The sequence below is a fragment of the Rhinopithecus roxellana genome, chromosome 14 (genome assembly GCF_007565055.1).
Source record: "Rhinopithecus roxellana isolate Shanxi Qingling chromosome 14, ASM756505v1, whole genome shotgun sequence".
NCBI classification, from domain to species: Eukaryota; Metazoa; Chordata; class Mammalia; order Primates; family Cercopithecidae; genus Rhinopithecus; species Rhinopithecus roxellana.
In genome coordinates, this window is record NC_044562.1 from 105,435,129 (window position 1) to 105,452,714 (window position 17,586).

General features: G+C 35.5%; 1 protein-coding gene across 8 annotated transcripts in view; it reads left to right on the forward strand.

Annotated features, from left to right (window-relative positions):
• BAZ2B (bromodomain adjacent to zinc finger domain 2B) overlaps window positions 1–17,586 on the forward strand; it is a 331,981-nt gene that overhangs the window by 246,575 nt on the left and 67,820 nt on the right. For all 8 annotated transcript variants that reach the window (XM_010379122.2, XM_030916305.1, XM_030916307.1 and 5 more), the window contains 3 exons: window positions 12,884–13,024; window positions 15,637–15,891; window positions 16,875–17,089. In XM_010379122.2, the coding sequence (XP_010377424.2) occupies window positions 12,884–13,024; window positions 15,637–15,891; window positions 16,875–17,089 (611 nt within the window). The remainder of the gene's footprint in view (window positions 1–12,883; window positions 13,025–15,636; window positions 15,892–16,874; window positions 17,090–17,586) is intronic.

Genomic DNA, 17,586 nt, shown 5'->3' on the forward strand with positions numbered 1-17,586 from the left:
AAGCCATTTCTTTAAAATTGAGATGATACCTACCTCCTAGGATTATGGGATTATCACGTGAGATAAGCATTTAATAAGTGAGAATTAATGCAAATGATACTGTTTGATCTAGAAGTTGGGAGGCCTGTATTTCAGTATTTTGGTCTCAGCTCTGGCTTAAATTAGCAATATAGATTTTTGGTGTGTAGAGAAAATAGGTGTATTGTTTTGGAACCTGTGCACAGTAGCCACATTATCTGAATTTGAATTCCGATTTCATTACTTTCCAGCTATATGACCTTGGGCATGTTATTTAACTTCTCTGTGATTCATTTCATCTATAAAATGAAGATAATACTAATTTCTGTTTCGTAGGACTGAAGAGATGATTAAGTGGATATGTGTCTCTGTGTGTGTAAAGTTCTTAGAACAGTGCCTGGCACCACATAGTACCTAACCATTGACACTACATATGTATAGAATGGGCCTAGCAAGATGCATCCCAGGTTGCGAACTACTGACATAGATTACCTCTTAGCATAGACTTAACACAGCATGTAACATATATTACAGCAGTCACTTTCTGTGACTTTTCCTAAAAGTTATGGAAGTTTTATTCCAAGACTTTTCCTGCTGCCTTTCCCTAACCTTTTGATTACCCAGGCCTATTGACACCCACTATACCTAACATAATAATTGAATCTATACATCTGTGCATGAAATTATAACCATAATCTCTGAAAAATGACAGTCACGGAAAGAGAGAGGTAACGTATTCCAGGATTGGCAGGGCTGCTCTCTATTCCGTTATGGAAACAGTACAGTGAAGGGAAGAGTAGGGAAGGGGACTTACTAAAAGCCTGAACACTGAATCTAATTCCCTCAATCTGGAGAGATGGAAATGGAGGGAGCAATTAGTAATTCAGGAAAAAGACCTAGAAAATCCCTCAAGAGACAAGTTCTTCCCTACCAATTGTGGGTTTTGTTTTTTGTGTTTTTTTGTTTGTTTGTTTTTTGTTTTTTTATAAGAAGGAATAAAAAGAACCAGGGCTTGCCATTCTGGTTTTTCTTGGCAGGGAGGAAAGCTAACCAAAATAATCCAGAACGTTATCTTCAGGCATACTAGGATTCATTAGAAGAGAAGATCCAGTAAAATAGTAAGAATGAGATCATCTGAGAGAGGGAGTGTCCGGGTGAAAGAGGCACCCCAAAGGCCTCAAAGACGTGAACCCTCCCACTGGTTTTTCATATTTGCCCACTAGGGCCTGGGGAGAGTGGGGGAAGCTGCTGCAGAGAGGTGAGGAAGATCTGGGTGAAATGGAGGGTGGTAGCCACAGGATAAATAAAGCTGATTAAAATTAGATATTCTAAGAATTCATCAAAGCTCAAGAGCACCTCTCAAGAGGAAAAGGATATACTCTTGACTAAATAGAGTAAATCCGCTACAGTTCTTCCAATAAAACTGAGAAAGAGATTCCAGATACCTGGTACAGCTCTTCCTCTCCTAGCTACCTTTGTCCTGAGCAAAAAGAAGCAGAAGTAGAATACAGAATACTCACCCACAAATCTGAAGTACTTGTAAGTCTAAAATCAGGTAGCAGATAAAGAGAGAAGAGCTGAAGGAAAATTAACCCATCTATATTGGAACAATACAAGTTATGAATAGGACTGGACATATTAAGCATAAGTACTTTGAAAAGAAATGGCAAGGCAACTGTGTTAAAATATTGAACCAAAATAGAGCCAATAAATGTGTATGTACATAAAGTAATTACTTAAATTCTAATAGCTGAAAAAGCGAGCCTGGTTTCTCTGTTCTCATTATTGCTATCCTCAGCACTCCTTATGCATTCTCTACAGAGCAGCCAAAGTGATCTTTTTAAAACGTAAGTCAGATCATATCCTGACATATCCAGGGGACTCTCATTGCAATTACAATAAAGTTCAAACTCCTCACCATGGCATTTTCCCACTGACCTCTGCCTCTCACTCCAGTTTTACTTCATACAATTTGTCCCTTATGCACTATATTCTGGTCATTTTTGTCTTGTTATTATTCCTGAATGAATGGTCTGTGCTATTGCTGTTTTTCCACCAAATATTCAGATGGTTCCTATTTGTTGTTCAATCATCAATCAAATGTTAACTTTTCAAAAAGGCCTTGCCAGCAGGAGAGTCCCTTGAACCTGAGAGGCGGAGGTTGCAGTGAGCTGAGATTGCGCCATTGCACTCCAGCCTGGGCGACAAGAGCAAAACTCCATCTCCAAAATAAAGGCCTTCCCAGAAACTAATTTTGCTTTTTCTTACACCCCACACCATTCGCTCATCTTACTGTTTGTGGGCCCAGTTCCTCCCAGAATATAAGATCTATGAGGACAGGACTCTTGTCTGTCTATGCCATTGTATTGCCAGTGCCTCAGTTAGAACCAAGTAAATAGGAGGTGCCTAGAAAATTGTAAATGAATGAATAGATAGGGTAAAATTAAAGTGATTGTGGCAGAACTAAAAAATCAAATTAAGTACAAAACAATCATTAAATTTTGAGTATATTATTAAGTTTTCTACGTAATTCTCTTTGTATGATAGAAAACTCTTCTTATTTTATTTTTCTCTAGATGGTGTTCTTTTGTTACAGTCAAACACTCAAGGAACTATTATTTAACAATGCAATAACATATGCCATAAATAATCCTCAATCAGAATGTTTCAGATAATTTCAGAGATAAAATTGAGTTCTTAAAATGTTATTGGCTGGGCGCAGTAGCTCACACTGATAATCCCAACACTTCTGGAAGGCCGAGGCAGGAGGGTCACCTGAGGTCAGGAGTTCAAGACAAGCCTGACGGAGTAGTGAAACTCCCTCTCTACTAAAAATACACACAAAACAAATGAGCCAGGCCTGGTGACACACACCTGTAATCCCAGCTACTCGGGAGGTTGAGGCAGGAGAATCACTTGAACGTGGGAGGCAGAGGTTGCCATGAGCAGAGATCATACCACTGCACTCCAGTCTGGGTGACAGAGTGAGACTCTGTCTTAAAAAAAAAAAAAACGTTATCCTCTGCCATAGACCCATGAACGGGACTCATGGACTGGGTAATTTTATCAGTCATTTTGATTTTGAATTGTGTTCCTCTAATGCAGGGGTCACCTGGGCCTCAGACCAGTACCTCCACCTGAGCCCGATGCCAGAGCCTCACCTCCTCCCAGATCAGTGGCAGGATCAGATTCTCATAGAAGCGTGAACTCTATTGTGAACTGCACATGCGAGGGATCTAGGTTGCACACTCCTAATGAGAATCTAATGATGATGATCTGAGGTGGAACAGTTTCATCCTGAAACCATCCTCCCCACCACCCCACCCCTCTGTCTGTGGAAGAATTGTCTTCCATGAAACTGGTCTGTGGTGCCAAAAAGGTTGGGGACCACTGCTCTAATGAATGGTGCCCATAGATCTGTGATCAACTGTTAATTTTTCAAGCTACTAATATGTGCCCAAGATTAAATTAGATACTGTGGGAAAAACAAAAAGAATATTCAAAATGCAGTAATCATATCAGAGAGATAAAACTGAACAGTATAAGTGGTTAGGCAATAAAAGACCTATTTTTAACAACGATCAAAACTTTCGCCCAGACTTTTACATAAACCTCAGTATTAACAAAGCATTCCTATATGTACTTGCCCGTTTCCTCATTATTACTTAACATGCACAAGATGTAACTCATGGAATGTCAACAATGGGCACATTGTGGCTTTATATTCTGCCACCCATTACCTCCTGATAGTCCCAATCTGTAATAATTTTCTGTTATTACCTATTTAAAGAACAAACTTTATTATAAAATGAAGGCCAAATGATACTTAGGCAAGAACAGTGCAAAATTCTGAATTGGCTTGTTCATAACCCTGATTATAAATATTAATACCTTTAAATCTTTAATTATTCTATTGTAAAGAAAGAAAACTAGGATTAAAATGAAAATGTTATGAATAGTGTTTAATGAGTAATGAAGTTTAAAAAACAAATTGCTTTCACCATGTTGATTAAAAATCTCCTATATTACCTGAAATTATTCGAAGAAACTCCCCACACCTATCAAAGGAGGTGACAAAAACACCACTTGTGTGATTCTTTGTATACACTACACTGATCTTTTGGATTTAGTACTACTTTAGTACATTTTTCACTGAAAAACTCTCAACTTTCTCTTGGTTTTCTAGTTGTGAAATCTAATTTTTATAGTTTTTCCATTATATAAATTTATAATTAGTAAAAAAATTCTCAGATTTATATAAATTATCTCATTATTATTATATTAATGTTAAAGGGCCATTAGTATATCATCATAGTTCATAAATATTTTCATAATGTAAGAAATAGTCTTTAGCCTCATGAATACAAAAAGCTTATTTTCTAATATAATTTAATATGAAATACATCTGCTTTCATTATTACTAATCCCTAGAAACGAGGTTGGTTTAAGCAACATGAGAAAGTAACATTTAACTCAAAATCTTCAGTTTCCATTATGAAAACTTCAAACTATACCAGTCACAAATTTATAATCAATTTACTCATATTAACTGAATAATCAACCGTAGTAATTTTAACACAATCTCTGCATGTCTCCCCAGTGATCAATAAACTGCAAAAAGTTGTTAAACGTGTATCTATCACAGAGTGACTATGTCGGCACTTTAGGAGACAAAGCCATAAAATGGAAGAAAGTTTCAGGTTTCAGAAGTCATGTAATAAACAATTAGAAAGCAGAAAAAAAAATGCATAATGATTCAAGTAATAAAGAATATTTCATAATTATATATTTACACCAGTCATTATTTATTAAAAACAAAAAAAGCAAAATTGCACATGTAGACCGTTTTTAAGCAAACACATTTTTAGTTGACAAAATAGTAAATATACTTAAACAATACTTATGCAAATATACTTTATTTCAATTTTAAAATTAAATTGCCTTTATAAACAAATATTAAATTATTCTATATAAACAATTTAATATTTAGCACCATAGGAAAGATAAAATCTTTTTTAAATTAAATTTTAAAAATTCAGGGGCTGGGTGTGGTGGCTCACACCTGTAATCCCAGCACTTTGGTAGGCCTAGGTGGGCAGATTGCCTGAGCTCAGGAGTTCAAGACCAGCCTAGGCAACACGGTGAAACCCCATCTCTACTGAAATACAAAAAATTAGCCAGGCGTGACAGCGTGCACCTGTAGTCCCAGCTACTTGGGAGGCTGAGGCAGGAGAATTGCTTGAACCCAGGAGGCGGAGGTTGCAGTGAGCCAAGATTGCACCACGGCATTCCAGTGTGGGCGACAGAGTGAGACTCCGTCTAAAAAAAAAAAAAAAAAAAATCGGTGGAATGTTAAATGTCATGTAAAAAAGTAGACTTTGGAAAGAGTTGTTTTTATACTTACTAAAATCTGTAACTCAAGAATTATTAACAATGTCAATTTTAATTTAGAAGACATTTATGTAATAGTAGCTATCCTACATAATATTTAAGATAGTTTATCTAAAGTAAGTACAGAAAAACCAGAATATGTAAGGAGCTCAAACAACTCAATAGGAAAAAATCTGATAATCCAAGTTAAAAGTGGGCAAAAGATCTGAATAGACATCTCTCAAAAGAACGCATACAAATGGCAAGGGGGTATATGAAAAGATGCTCAACATCACTGATCATCAAGAAAAGGATATGAAAACTATAATGAGACATCATCTCACCCTAGTGAAAGTGGCTTTTATACAGAAGACAGGCAATGACGAATACTGGCAAGCATGTGGAGAAAAGAGAACCTTCATATGCTGTTGGTGGGACTGTAAATAAGTGCAGCCACTATGGAAAACAGTATGGAGGTTCCTCAGAAAACTCAAAATGGAACTACCATATGATCCAGCAATCCCACTCCTAGGTATATACCCAAAAGAAAGGAAATGAGTATATCAAAGAGATAACCTGTACTCCCATGTTTATTGTAGCACTGTTCACAATAGCCAAGATTTGGAAGCAACCTGTGTCCATCAGCAGTTGAATGGATAAAGAAAATATGGTACATATACACAATGGAGTGCTATTCAGCCAAAAAAAAGAATGAAATCCTGTCATTTTCAACAACACAGATGGAACTAGAGGTCATTATGTTAAGTAGAAGAAGCCAGGCAAGGAAAAACAAAATTCACACGTTCTCACTTATTTGTGGGAGCTAAAAATTAAAACAATGAATGTGGCCGGGCACAGTGGCTCACGCCTGTATTCCCAGTACTTTGGGAGGCCAAGGTGGGTGAATCATGAGGTCAGGAGTTCAAGACCAGCCTAGCCAAGATGGCAAAACCCCATCTTTACTAAAAAATACAAAAATTAGCCGGACATGGTGGCAGACTCCTGTAGCCCCAGCTACTTGGGAGACTGAGGCAGGAGAATTGCTTGAACCCGAGAGGTGGAGGTTACAGTGAGCCAAGATCGCGCCACTGCACTCCAGCCTGGGTGACAGAGCAAGACTCTGTCTCAAAAACAAACAAACAAACAATGCATGCAGGAATATAAAGAGTAGAATGATGGTTACCAGAGGCTGGGAAGGGTAGTGGGTGTGGGGGGAAGTGAGAATGGTTAATGGGTACAAGAATATATTAGATAAAATTAATAAGATCTAGTATTTGATAGCACAACAAGGTGATTACAGTCAACAGTGATTCATTGTATATTTTAAAATAACTAAAAGAGTATAATTGGAATGTTTGTAACACAAAGAAATGATAAATGCCCAAGGTGATGGGAAAAAATACAAATAAATAAGTACAGAATTTTTCATGTAATACTTTTGTAAGAACATGTGATAAGTGGAAAGTTTTATTCTTTTTAAGTATTTTGTATCTATAAAGTATAAGAAGTATCTTTAGGGTTTCTGGAATGATGTACTTCATGATTTTTTCCTTTAATTTTTATAATTTATAAATATAAATTAAAATGTAAAAATAATAGGCCTTTTTAAGAAAATTACCTGAAATACTCACAGTCAATATTGGCCCATAAAGCAGTGTCATTTTTGTTCTTTACATCTGTCATCTATAAATGGCTTGTGTTATTAATCTTATTTACACTTTTATCCTTCCTGTACCCTGAGGTAAACCTGTGTCTCTTAAACTATATTTTTGTCTTTTAAATTTGAGTACAGGTTGCTGTCAAATGAAATGTTTTCTTCTGATTATGCCCAGAACAAACACCTAGGAGACCCGGTAGAATCATCAAATGCAAAAACCATAAGTCTCTGTGCAACATGATCTCTTCAAAGTGGCCTGTTTTGCAATCTATAAGTTATAAACTTCACACTAATGGGCCATTCTACTACATTTATTGTTTGGATTTTTAACTTAAATAATTCTAAAATAGAATAAATTTATTCTTGTATTTGTTATTGTGCTATTGAATTGTGGAAATCCTTTGATTTATGTTTTAGAGTCCCTAAAATAATCTTTTCATGTAGATAAAAAATTGATTTTTAAATTTTCACCCTATGTTAAACTAGACTGTTTAGGATGATCTAAATTTAATGCATTTGCTATCAACAGATGTTTCAACTTTGAAATGAAATTTTGACTGACTTCTTAACTAAGATATTAGTAAGATTTTGATACAAAAAGATTCCATTATATAATATTATATTTCTTCATAGAATATATAATTAGGATGATTAAAAAAGATATTTTGTTATAAATGACTTATAACCCAAGAGCCCATATTTATTTCAAGAATTTCTGTATCTGGAAAACTGGGTGGGGATAGAGGGAAAAAGAAAAAAAAAATTAGGATGATGCATGCTGCTTTGCTTGTAATAATAAAAATAAAAATAATAATAATTATTATTATTATTATTACTTTGAGATAGAGTTTCACTATTTGTTGCCCAGGCTGGAGTGCAGCAGTGCAGTCTCGGCTCACTGCAACCTCCACCTCCCAGGTTCAAGCAATTCTCCTGTCTCAGCCTCCCAAGCAGCTGGGATTACAGGCGCCCATGACCACGCCCAGCTAATTTTTGTATTTTTAGTAGAGACAGGATTTCACCGTGTTGGCTAGGCTGATCTCAAACTCCGGACCTCAGGTGATGCACCTGCCTCGGCCTCCCTAAGTGCTGAGATTACAGGTGTGAGCCACCGAACCCATCACTTGGAATTCTTTATAGTTAATCTAAAATCTAGAGCTACATTTTGTAGTCATTGGTAGACAGTCTAAGTTACTGTCCTGCGGTTTTACCAATATTAACATAAAATATGTTTTAACTTTCTTTTCATATTAGGATAGGTTTAATATGTCTTACCTCTGGCAAATCAGAGGTCTGTTATGAACTGACCTTGGAAAATCACAAAATTCCATTGTAAAATCCTATTATTTGGCAAAGCAACAAAATATAATATTATAGAAATTAGATATAGGTTCATAATAAGGCAGCTTACTTTGTCAAGAAAAGGCTAAGGTAAAAAGTAGATAAATAGATTACTCTTTCGCTAGGAGCAAGGGTACTATACAAATTTACGTGCCTTAATTTTTGGCCTAAGTAGCACTGCCACTTTAAACTTTAGCTTTTGGCAAAATTATTGGGTAATAAATCTGTTTAATTTTTATGGGAGGGGTATCTATTTGCAAGCATATCAAATCACAGTACATGCTATATGGCTAAGAAATTAATAATGTTGAAGTAGATGTTAGACAAATATACTTTAGATAATTTTTAAATTTCTAAATGTAACCTAAATATTCTAATAAATGTATTTAATTCCACTTTTGGATTCAAGGTTTCTAAATAATCTTAACTGAAAAGGGAAGATAGCAATTATGTTTGCCCACAGAGTAAAATATTAAAAGTGAAGAAGAAATTGCCTATTGAATTCATTTAATAACCAGTTCAAAATGTTACCATAATTTTAGTTTGTATCATTTGAAGAATTAATCATTCAGCAAATTTATAAATGCTCAAATAATTTTTATATGCCATGGCATATCAAATGTGTCTATTACAGTCGTGTCACTACTGTAATAAGAAGTAAGAACAATACTTAAACTGTGAAGACCAGTGGGAGAGGAAAGTTGGACTGATACAGGCTCAAGAGTCAAAGAGAAAGATAAAATAATTAAAAACTTTTTCCAGGTGTCCAGGGGGGAATTGAATAGGTCCATGAAGAAAAGGTGAATAAGTTCCTCTGCCCTCTAGAAGAGGCTTATACTTGAGTGAGAGAGATCAACTTTAAAGCAATAATTGCTACACAGTGCAACAAATGCTGTAATAAGTTATATGGAAGCTCAAAAACAAGAAGTACTACCATGTCTAAAGTAGTTGTGGGAACGATTTTAAAAAGTGGGAACGATTAAAAAATTAAAAAAAAGAAAACAGGCTTTATACAGACTTCTTGTGAAGGAACTAGGCATTCTAGACAGTAGGAATGGCATATACAGAGGTACAGTACTGTGACTAAACAAGACCTGGGGGTGGGGTACAAAGAGTGTATTAGCCATGTTAACCTGTGTACATGCCCATCTCGGCTTTGTTGTTGCTTCATCATCAGTATTCATCCAAGCAGTAACTTCAAAGGAGCTACGCTGTCTTCTCCACACAGGTGTGTCACACAGTGTGGCCGGAACATGGGAAATCCACTGTGAATTGTGAGATGTGAGACTAGCACTTGTGTGGGGCTAGACTGTGACTGGCTTTATATGTCATTATAAATATTAGTTGGTGATTGAGGGGACCTTGGAAGCTCTGGCTCTTTGAGAGTAATCTTGTACCATAACCACAGAATTTATATTAGTTCTTTTTTTTTTTTTTTTTTTTTGTTTTTTGAGACAGAGTCTCGCTGTGTCACCCAGGCTGGGGTGCAGTGGCCTGATCTCAGCTCACTGCAAGCTCCGCCTCCCGGGTTTACGCCATTCTCCTGCCTCAGCCTCCCGAGTAGCTGGGACTACAGGCGTCCGCCACCTCGCCCGGCTAGTTTTTTGTATTTTTTAGTAGAGACGGGGTTTCACTGTGTTAGCCAGGATGGTCTCGATCTCCTGACCTCGTGATCCGCCCGTCTCGGCCTCCCAAAGTGCTGGGATTACAGGCTTGAGCCACCGAGCCTGGCAGAATTTATATTAGTTCTATACAATTCATACTGAATTGAGAGACTCCACATTTCCATTAAAGTATGCCTAATAGTAGACAGTAATAAATGCTTGTCTTTAACTGATGAAGGTCACACCAATTTCTATAATTTTTTTGGAAATCTCCATTTTATCATAAATATGGATGTGACTTTTGCATTCTATTCCATATTATACTTTTTCAGTTGGAAAAAGGTATTGCATATCATCAGCTAAAATTGATACTCCAAGCATATAATCCATACTTATGGCATTCCGTGCACTCTAGCTTGTTGCCCGTGTGTCTGTTGAGTATGTATGTATCTCCAGGATTGCTACCAGTGGGAAGTTGACACAGTGAAAACAGCATCAGTGTCACACTTTTTAAAAAGCAATAGTAACCATTTTTAACAACTAGTAACTGGTAGTCTCAGTTATTATGTTTATAATTGCTGTTATGGACATCATTAAGAGATCTGAGTTAGCTATATGTAAAGCTGTGTATGACTTAATGATGACAATACATTCTGAGAAGAGTGTCATTAATCAATTTCATTATTGTGCAGACATCATAGAATGACGTACCCAAACTTTAGATGGTATAGACTGCTCCACATCTGGGCTATGTGGCATAGACACTGTAGTACATGCAATTCTTTATTGACAAACATCACGTGGCGTATGAGTGCAGCAGAAAATTTTACAGTATCTACTTTCAAATCAGTAAGAGATATTTAATATGCTTTTTTCTATTAGTGATCCTAATTCATTACTCTGGTGAGGAACCAAAAACTTAAATCTTCCCTTCTTTGAAAAGTTACTAGAGCAATAGTTCATGTGTTTAAGAATCGAAATTTCAATTCTAGGGGAAAAAAATTATTCTACCAGTGACTCTGCTGCCCTTTTGTAAGGGCTAGTAATAATAGTACTTTAGGCTATTACCTAATAATTTGATTTGAAAATCAAAACCTCAGAAACTGCTTTTTGGTTTGTAATTGGTAAAATTAATTATAGTACTTTGCTGGTGTCAACAATCTCATAAGCTTCCTTATAGTTTGTCCTCTCAGAATGTCTGCATGAATCAATAACCCAGAAATTCAGAGGCAGTATAAAAATGAACAGTAACTTGTGCATGTCATATAAGAAGTCCCTTATGATCTGGCCCTCTGACTATCATAATATTCATTCGGCAACTATTCAACTCACAACCTACACTCCAGTTTTGAAACTGCTAGCAATTTTTCAAACACACTGTACTTTCTCTACTCTCTGGTCCCTTGTTCTTCCCCACTCCTCTCTTTCTCCCTCTTGGCCATTCCTCCAGCAGCAGTCAGGGTGCTCACTTACCCATGATAATCGAAATGGAGATGATTAGAATATGGGCAAAAATAGTAATATAGTACAGAAAGCAATGAGTGCTGTGTTAAAATCAGAGTTAGGAGCTATGAAATGTAATAGAAATTGGTAGTGTTTAAGATTTAAATATGCAAGATGGGAAAAATGAACTTCTTGATTGGAGTGAACCAATATAAGCAGCTAAGGAAATAAACGTTCATCAGGAATAGGAAATTCTAAACCTACACACAAAAAAATATGAGAGGTAAGGTTAGAAAAGAAGAGTTCGGAATTCAAAAGTAAGGACTTAGACCTTATTTTGATAGAAAATCGAAAGACTTGGCCAGGCGTGGTGACTCACACCTGTAATCCCAGCACTTTGGGAGGCTGAGGTGGCCGCACCACAAGGTCAGGAGATTGAGACCATCCTGGCTAACACGGTGAAACCCCGTGTCTACTAAAAAATACAAAAAATTAACCGGGCATGGTGGCAGGCACCGGTAGTCCCAGCTACTTGGGAGGCTGAGGCAGGAGAATGGCGTGAACCCAGGAGGCGGAGGTTGCAGTGAGCCGAGATCGCCCCACTGCACTCCAGCATCCAGCCTGGGCAACAGACCTAGACTCCGTCCCCCTCCCAAAACAAAAAAAAAAAAGAAAATCGAAAGACTTGTAGTCAAGGAAGAGATATAATGAGCCTTACAAAAGTAAACCAATTAGCAATGTGTGGCACATGTGCGGTAGTAGGTTAGAATTGACTGATGATTCTACTGTTATTTCTCCTCTAAATAAATGAGAGCTATATTTGAGATAGGATGAAAAAGTAATGATAATGGTATTATAATAGAAAATCACTTCCTCCAACAAAAAGTCATTCCCTGCAACAGAGAGACAAGTCAGTTATTTCCATATTGTTGCCATTACCAAAACATTCTTCATGCTTTTGACATTGCCTTCAGAACTGATTTTACATTCTCTTAAGTGTTGTTTATGGTGGTGAGTAATATTTTTCTTTCATCACAGTTGCTATCTTAAGACTAGCTAATTCACTTTGAAAGAACTGCTTTTGCGCATTCAAAGGTGTACTTCCATTTTCCTACTGTAAATCATATGCTTCCTGGAGCCGCACTAAAATTTGTACTAATAACTATTTAATAAGATATGTAGTTGCCCATGTGCATTTTATGTACCTGCTTTTATTAATAAGTATTTTATTCTTACAACTTGGCAAATGATTGAACAAATTTTGAGTAACAAAATAGCCTAGGTTGAATCTAATATTGATATTAAATATATACAGTCATAAGATTATTTTGAAAATTAGAGAGTGAGATTAATGAAAAGCAAAATAATTCATTGTTGCTACATAATTCTAAGTTTATTCCAACATATATAATGATTAAGAAGAATATGTGTACATGATTTTCTTTTTAAGGAAAAAGAACGGTTGAAGCAAGAAAAACGTGATGAGAAAAGATTAAATAAAGAGCGTAAACTAGAGCAACGAAGATTAGAATTAGAAATGGCAAAGGAACTAAAGAAGCCTAATGAAGACATGTGCTTAGCAGACCAAAAGGTAATTTATACGTCATGTATACGATTTCCATTTATAAGTTTAATTTTTCCAGTTTTCTTACTTGATTTCTTTGCCAGAGCTGCTATTGTGAAAGCCTTTTATTTTTAACTATAGCAGTAAATTTCCAACTCTAGGTCAATTTGCCTTTCCTAGATAGCTACCAGTCACCCTCTCTGGAGCTCTTGTGCTGGTAAAGGCAGTTTTTTTGTTTGTTTGGTTGGTTGGTTGGTTAGTTGGTTGGTTGGTTGTTTGGCTGGTTGTTTTCAGACAGGGTCTGACTCTGTCATTTAGGCTGGAAGGAGGGCAGTGGCAGGATTATAGCTCACTGAAGCCTCAACTTCTCATTCCCAGCCTCAAGTGGCCCTCTCATCTCAGTCTTCTGAGTTGCTGGGACCACAGGCGCTTGCCACCATTCTTGGCTAGTTTTTTTGGGTTTTTGTTGTTTTAATTTTTTGTAGAGACAGGCTCTTATGTTGCTCAGGCTGGTCTTGAACTCTTGGGCTCAAGTGATCTAACCACCTCAGCCTCCCAAAGTGCTGGGATTCCAGGCACAGAAAAATCTTAACTCCTCTCCACACCCATATAGATATTTAAATAAATTAAGATTTATAATCTATGACCTCCTTCAGTGCTTTAGGTGACAAACCTTTATTGAACATGTTTACTGCATGCTAGGACTATGCTAAGCACATATTTGAATTTTCTTATTTAATCTTCAACATAATCCTGTGGAGTTAGTATTTCTTCCCATTCACATATGAGAAAACTGAGACACAAAGAGGTTAAGGAACTTGCCCAAGATTACACAACTAATAAATGGCAATTTGGATTCAAACTCCGGTTTGTTAAACTCCAGAGCCTATACTGTTTATCATCCTGAAAGCCAAGAAACTGTGTCCAACCAAAGCACCTCATATGTGTTTTGTCTTCCATAGTGCTTCACAGATGTGTAATGTTGCTGAAATACATAAAAGTATAAATTTAGAAAGATTGCTGTAATCTTGGCAACCAGCATAATTTCATATATTTTTGAGTAAAAATCAATTATGTTTTGACTATAGTTAAGAAGATGGTACTTAGAGAAAAATATCAATAATGCATTTCATCTCTATATTATTATACTTCCTTAATAGGATATTTATTTACTTATATGCAATATTCAAATGATATGCAAATAATGGTTATCTCTTGATTTGTGTAAGCTCTTTTCTAAAGTGCTTAAAGCAAACTTTTAGTACACTAAAATGGATTGAACTATATTAATATGCTATTTGTTTACTTAGCATAAATGCTTCTAAATAAAAATGAGAGTGTAGTTACTAGTTTTAGTCATTTGAATGTTTAAATTTTCCTAAGCAGTGAATGGGTATATAAATTAGTTAACACATTTAATAAGCTCATAGTGATCAAACTTTTAAAATCCTAAGCTTCATTTTCTTGTATCTTTTATTTTCATTTAAATTCATATGTACTATATCAAATATGTAATTCATTTTAAGCCATATTTTATTAGCTCAGCTTTGTTATATAAATTTTCAGAATTACCTAGAAATGTGTATGTTTCATGTGGTTCAAGAAAAAGGGAGAATGAGAATTCACTGGTTTTCAAGAAGAATATAAAATATTTGTATGAGATGAGCTATTATCTATAGTTTTGTGTTTCCACACAGTATTAACAGAAAAAGTCTCAACTGGTTACCTCAATAAATGCAGGGTGGAGAAATATTTTTGAACAAGGACCAATTCAGTTAAATAGAAATATGTATGTCACTTTTTTTCCAATTAAAATATAAAGTACTTTTTAAGGCTCTCATTAATGGGCAAAATGTTTTTAATTTAGATTACCTATTTATTGAATTTTTAAAATGTTGATGACAACTGATACTGCAATTAAGTCATTAAAATGTTAATATGTGAGCATATTTGAGAAATAGCAATAGAGATAGCTAATTTTAATACTGAAGCTAATACTTGCCTAAATACAGGGAAACCTAAAGACCTTTAGTTGCATTATAACTGGGTTTATGTACAGGGTCATGGATTCTAGTTATGTGGACCTAGTTATTTATCTGCATTCATTAGCCATAGATGATACCACTTTCTCCAACCATAGAGCCCACAGATGCATGCTGTTAGTTTCTAAGCTACAAAAAAAAGTATGATTTTTAAATGTCATCATCGTTAGAAGAAATTGGTACACATGCCCCTATAAGTATGTCCGTGGTTAAGTACTTACAAAATGTTTATATTTTATTTAATTTTTGCTCTAGTTATATAATCCATGTTTTTGTTAATATGGATATGTCAGTTGATTGAATATGCAAGCTGATTAAAATTAATGTCTCTTTTGCAAAGATCTAAGTTCATAATTGAGTTCAACCAAAATTTATTAATGGTTGCTTACGTGTATGATGATACTTCAAGACACTATGCTTAGTTCCATGGGGGTTACAGAAATGCCCCCAGAGAATTTAGCATCCCAAAGGAAGCTACTGGTACAATACAAGAGGGAAAAAAAAGGTAGCAGCTTATTTTACTTTAGAAGATATGAAATCATGGCTTTTAGAAAATTAAGCTATTTTTATTTTATTTATATTTTATTTTATTTTCAGCCTTTGCCAGAGTTGCCTCGTATTCCAGGACTTGTTCTCTCTGGAAGTACATTTTCAGACTGTCTCATGGTGGTGCAGTTCTTACGAAACTTTGGTAAAGTTTTGGGCTTTGATGTGAATATTGATGTTCCAAACCTGAGTGTTCTTCAAGAGGGATTGCTAAATATAGGGGACAGCATGGGTGAAGTACAAGACTTGCTTGTGAGGCTCCTCTCAGCTGCTGTATGTGATCCAGGTCTAATAACAGGATACAAGGTAAAAAAAAACAAAATATAAAATGTTTTAAATTTGTACTGTCAGTGCATTGGTAGATAGCTTTAGCGTATTAGCAGAAGGTTATGTATATTGATCTAATTTTTCCACATAGTGTCTCACAAAGTTAAATGTAGATTCGTGTCAGGTTACACTTCATACAAAGAAAACCTGGTTACAGAGCTTAAGGAATATAGACCATTCTCAAGATATTCTTTTTTCCTCTAGCTGTAGGCAAAGACCAAGGTAATTTAATGAAATACTTAAGCGATATTCATCAACAACAGAATTCATAATTCATAAGGCAACTAGAACTTGTATGTGCCTTCTGATATTATACCTTGTTCTCTCTCAATCACTGTGAATAACTGAAGCTAATCAAGGCACCTACAGACCAGCACGTTAAGACCCTGTGCTGCTCAGTGAATGCTCAATTAGTTCACATTTATCTTAATTCCAAATACAGTACACATTCCACAGAGCTTTGCTCTAGATAATATTGTGGAGAGAGAACCTCCCAGATGCCCCTGTTTTTCTTCTATCTCCCTCAGTGTTTTCCTATTTATTTTCCCTAGCCAGTAAAACCTATGACACCTTAAAGGTAGAAAACGCAGTACTGTTTTTTAACCTCCCCACTCTGTCATTCCTGATAAAATGTCCAGATAAAACCTAGGGAAAGGTTAGTGTTGCCTTTATAGTCATGGAAGACTTGATAGGTAATTTAAAACTTCGCTACCCATGAATTTGCATACTCTTCTCCCTGCCTGACTTGGAACCAAGGATTTGAAGCGGGAAAAGAAAGATACAAGTACTTGAATATTTGTCTGTTTTCTATTGACTATTTTTGTGTCTCTTTCATTTAAAGAAAGTGAATAAAGCTCTTGTCAGTAATATCTAAATTAAATAATATGAGGATTTTTAATCTTACTGTTTTTATGGTATAAATGGTTATGAGCAATACTGATAAAAATGCCAAACTTTTATAGGCTAAAACAGCTCTTGGAGAACATTTGCTGAATGTTGGTGTGAATCGAGACAATGTTTCCGAGATTTTACAGATATTTATGGAAGCCCACTGTGGACAAACTGAGCTTACTGAAAGTCTGAAGACCAAAGCTTTTCAGGCTCACACTCCGGCACAGAAAGCTTCAGTCTTGGCTTTCCTGATCAATGAACTGGCATGCAGCAAGAGTGTGGTCAGGTAAGCATATGCTCAGGCTTTTCCATGTTTTTTTCCATTTTGAATTTTTCTAATCACAAAGTAATACAAATTGATTATAGAAAATTGGAAAGTTACAGACTAGCACAAAGAAGAAAATTAAAATTGTACTTATCTCAATATTTAGAGATGGCCACTAACAATATTTTCATGTATTTCTTTGTAGTGTATTGAAAAAAAATTTGGGTCATACTGTGTGTCTGTAATACATGGTCTTTGTCACCTGTTTTGTTTAATAATTTTGTTAATTCTTTATACATAACTTCTTTTATATTTTTACTTGCTGTGGTACCAGAATGTGGTACTACCACAAGAATATGGAATTTTTTTTTCCTTCACATTTTTTAAGGACAGATGACTACCTGATTTTGCTTAGTAGCCATTCATAGAATTATGTAGCCACTTTTTATTTTGTTGTATGCTAATAGAACCATAGAGTATTCATTTATCAATGTATTAATTTATACTTTTTTAAAAGT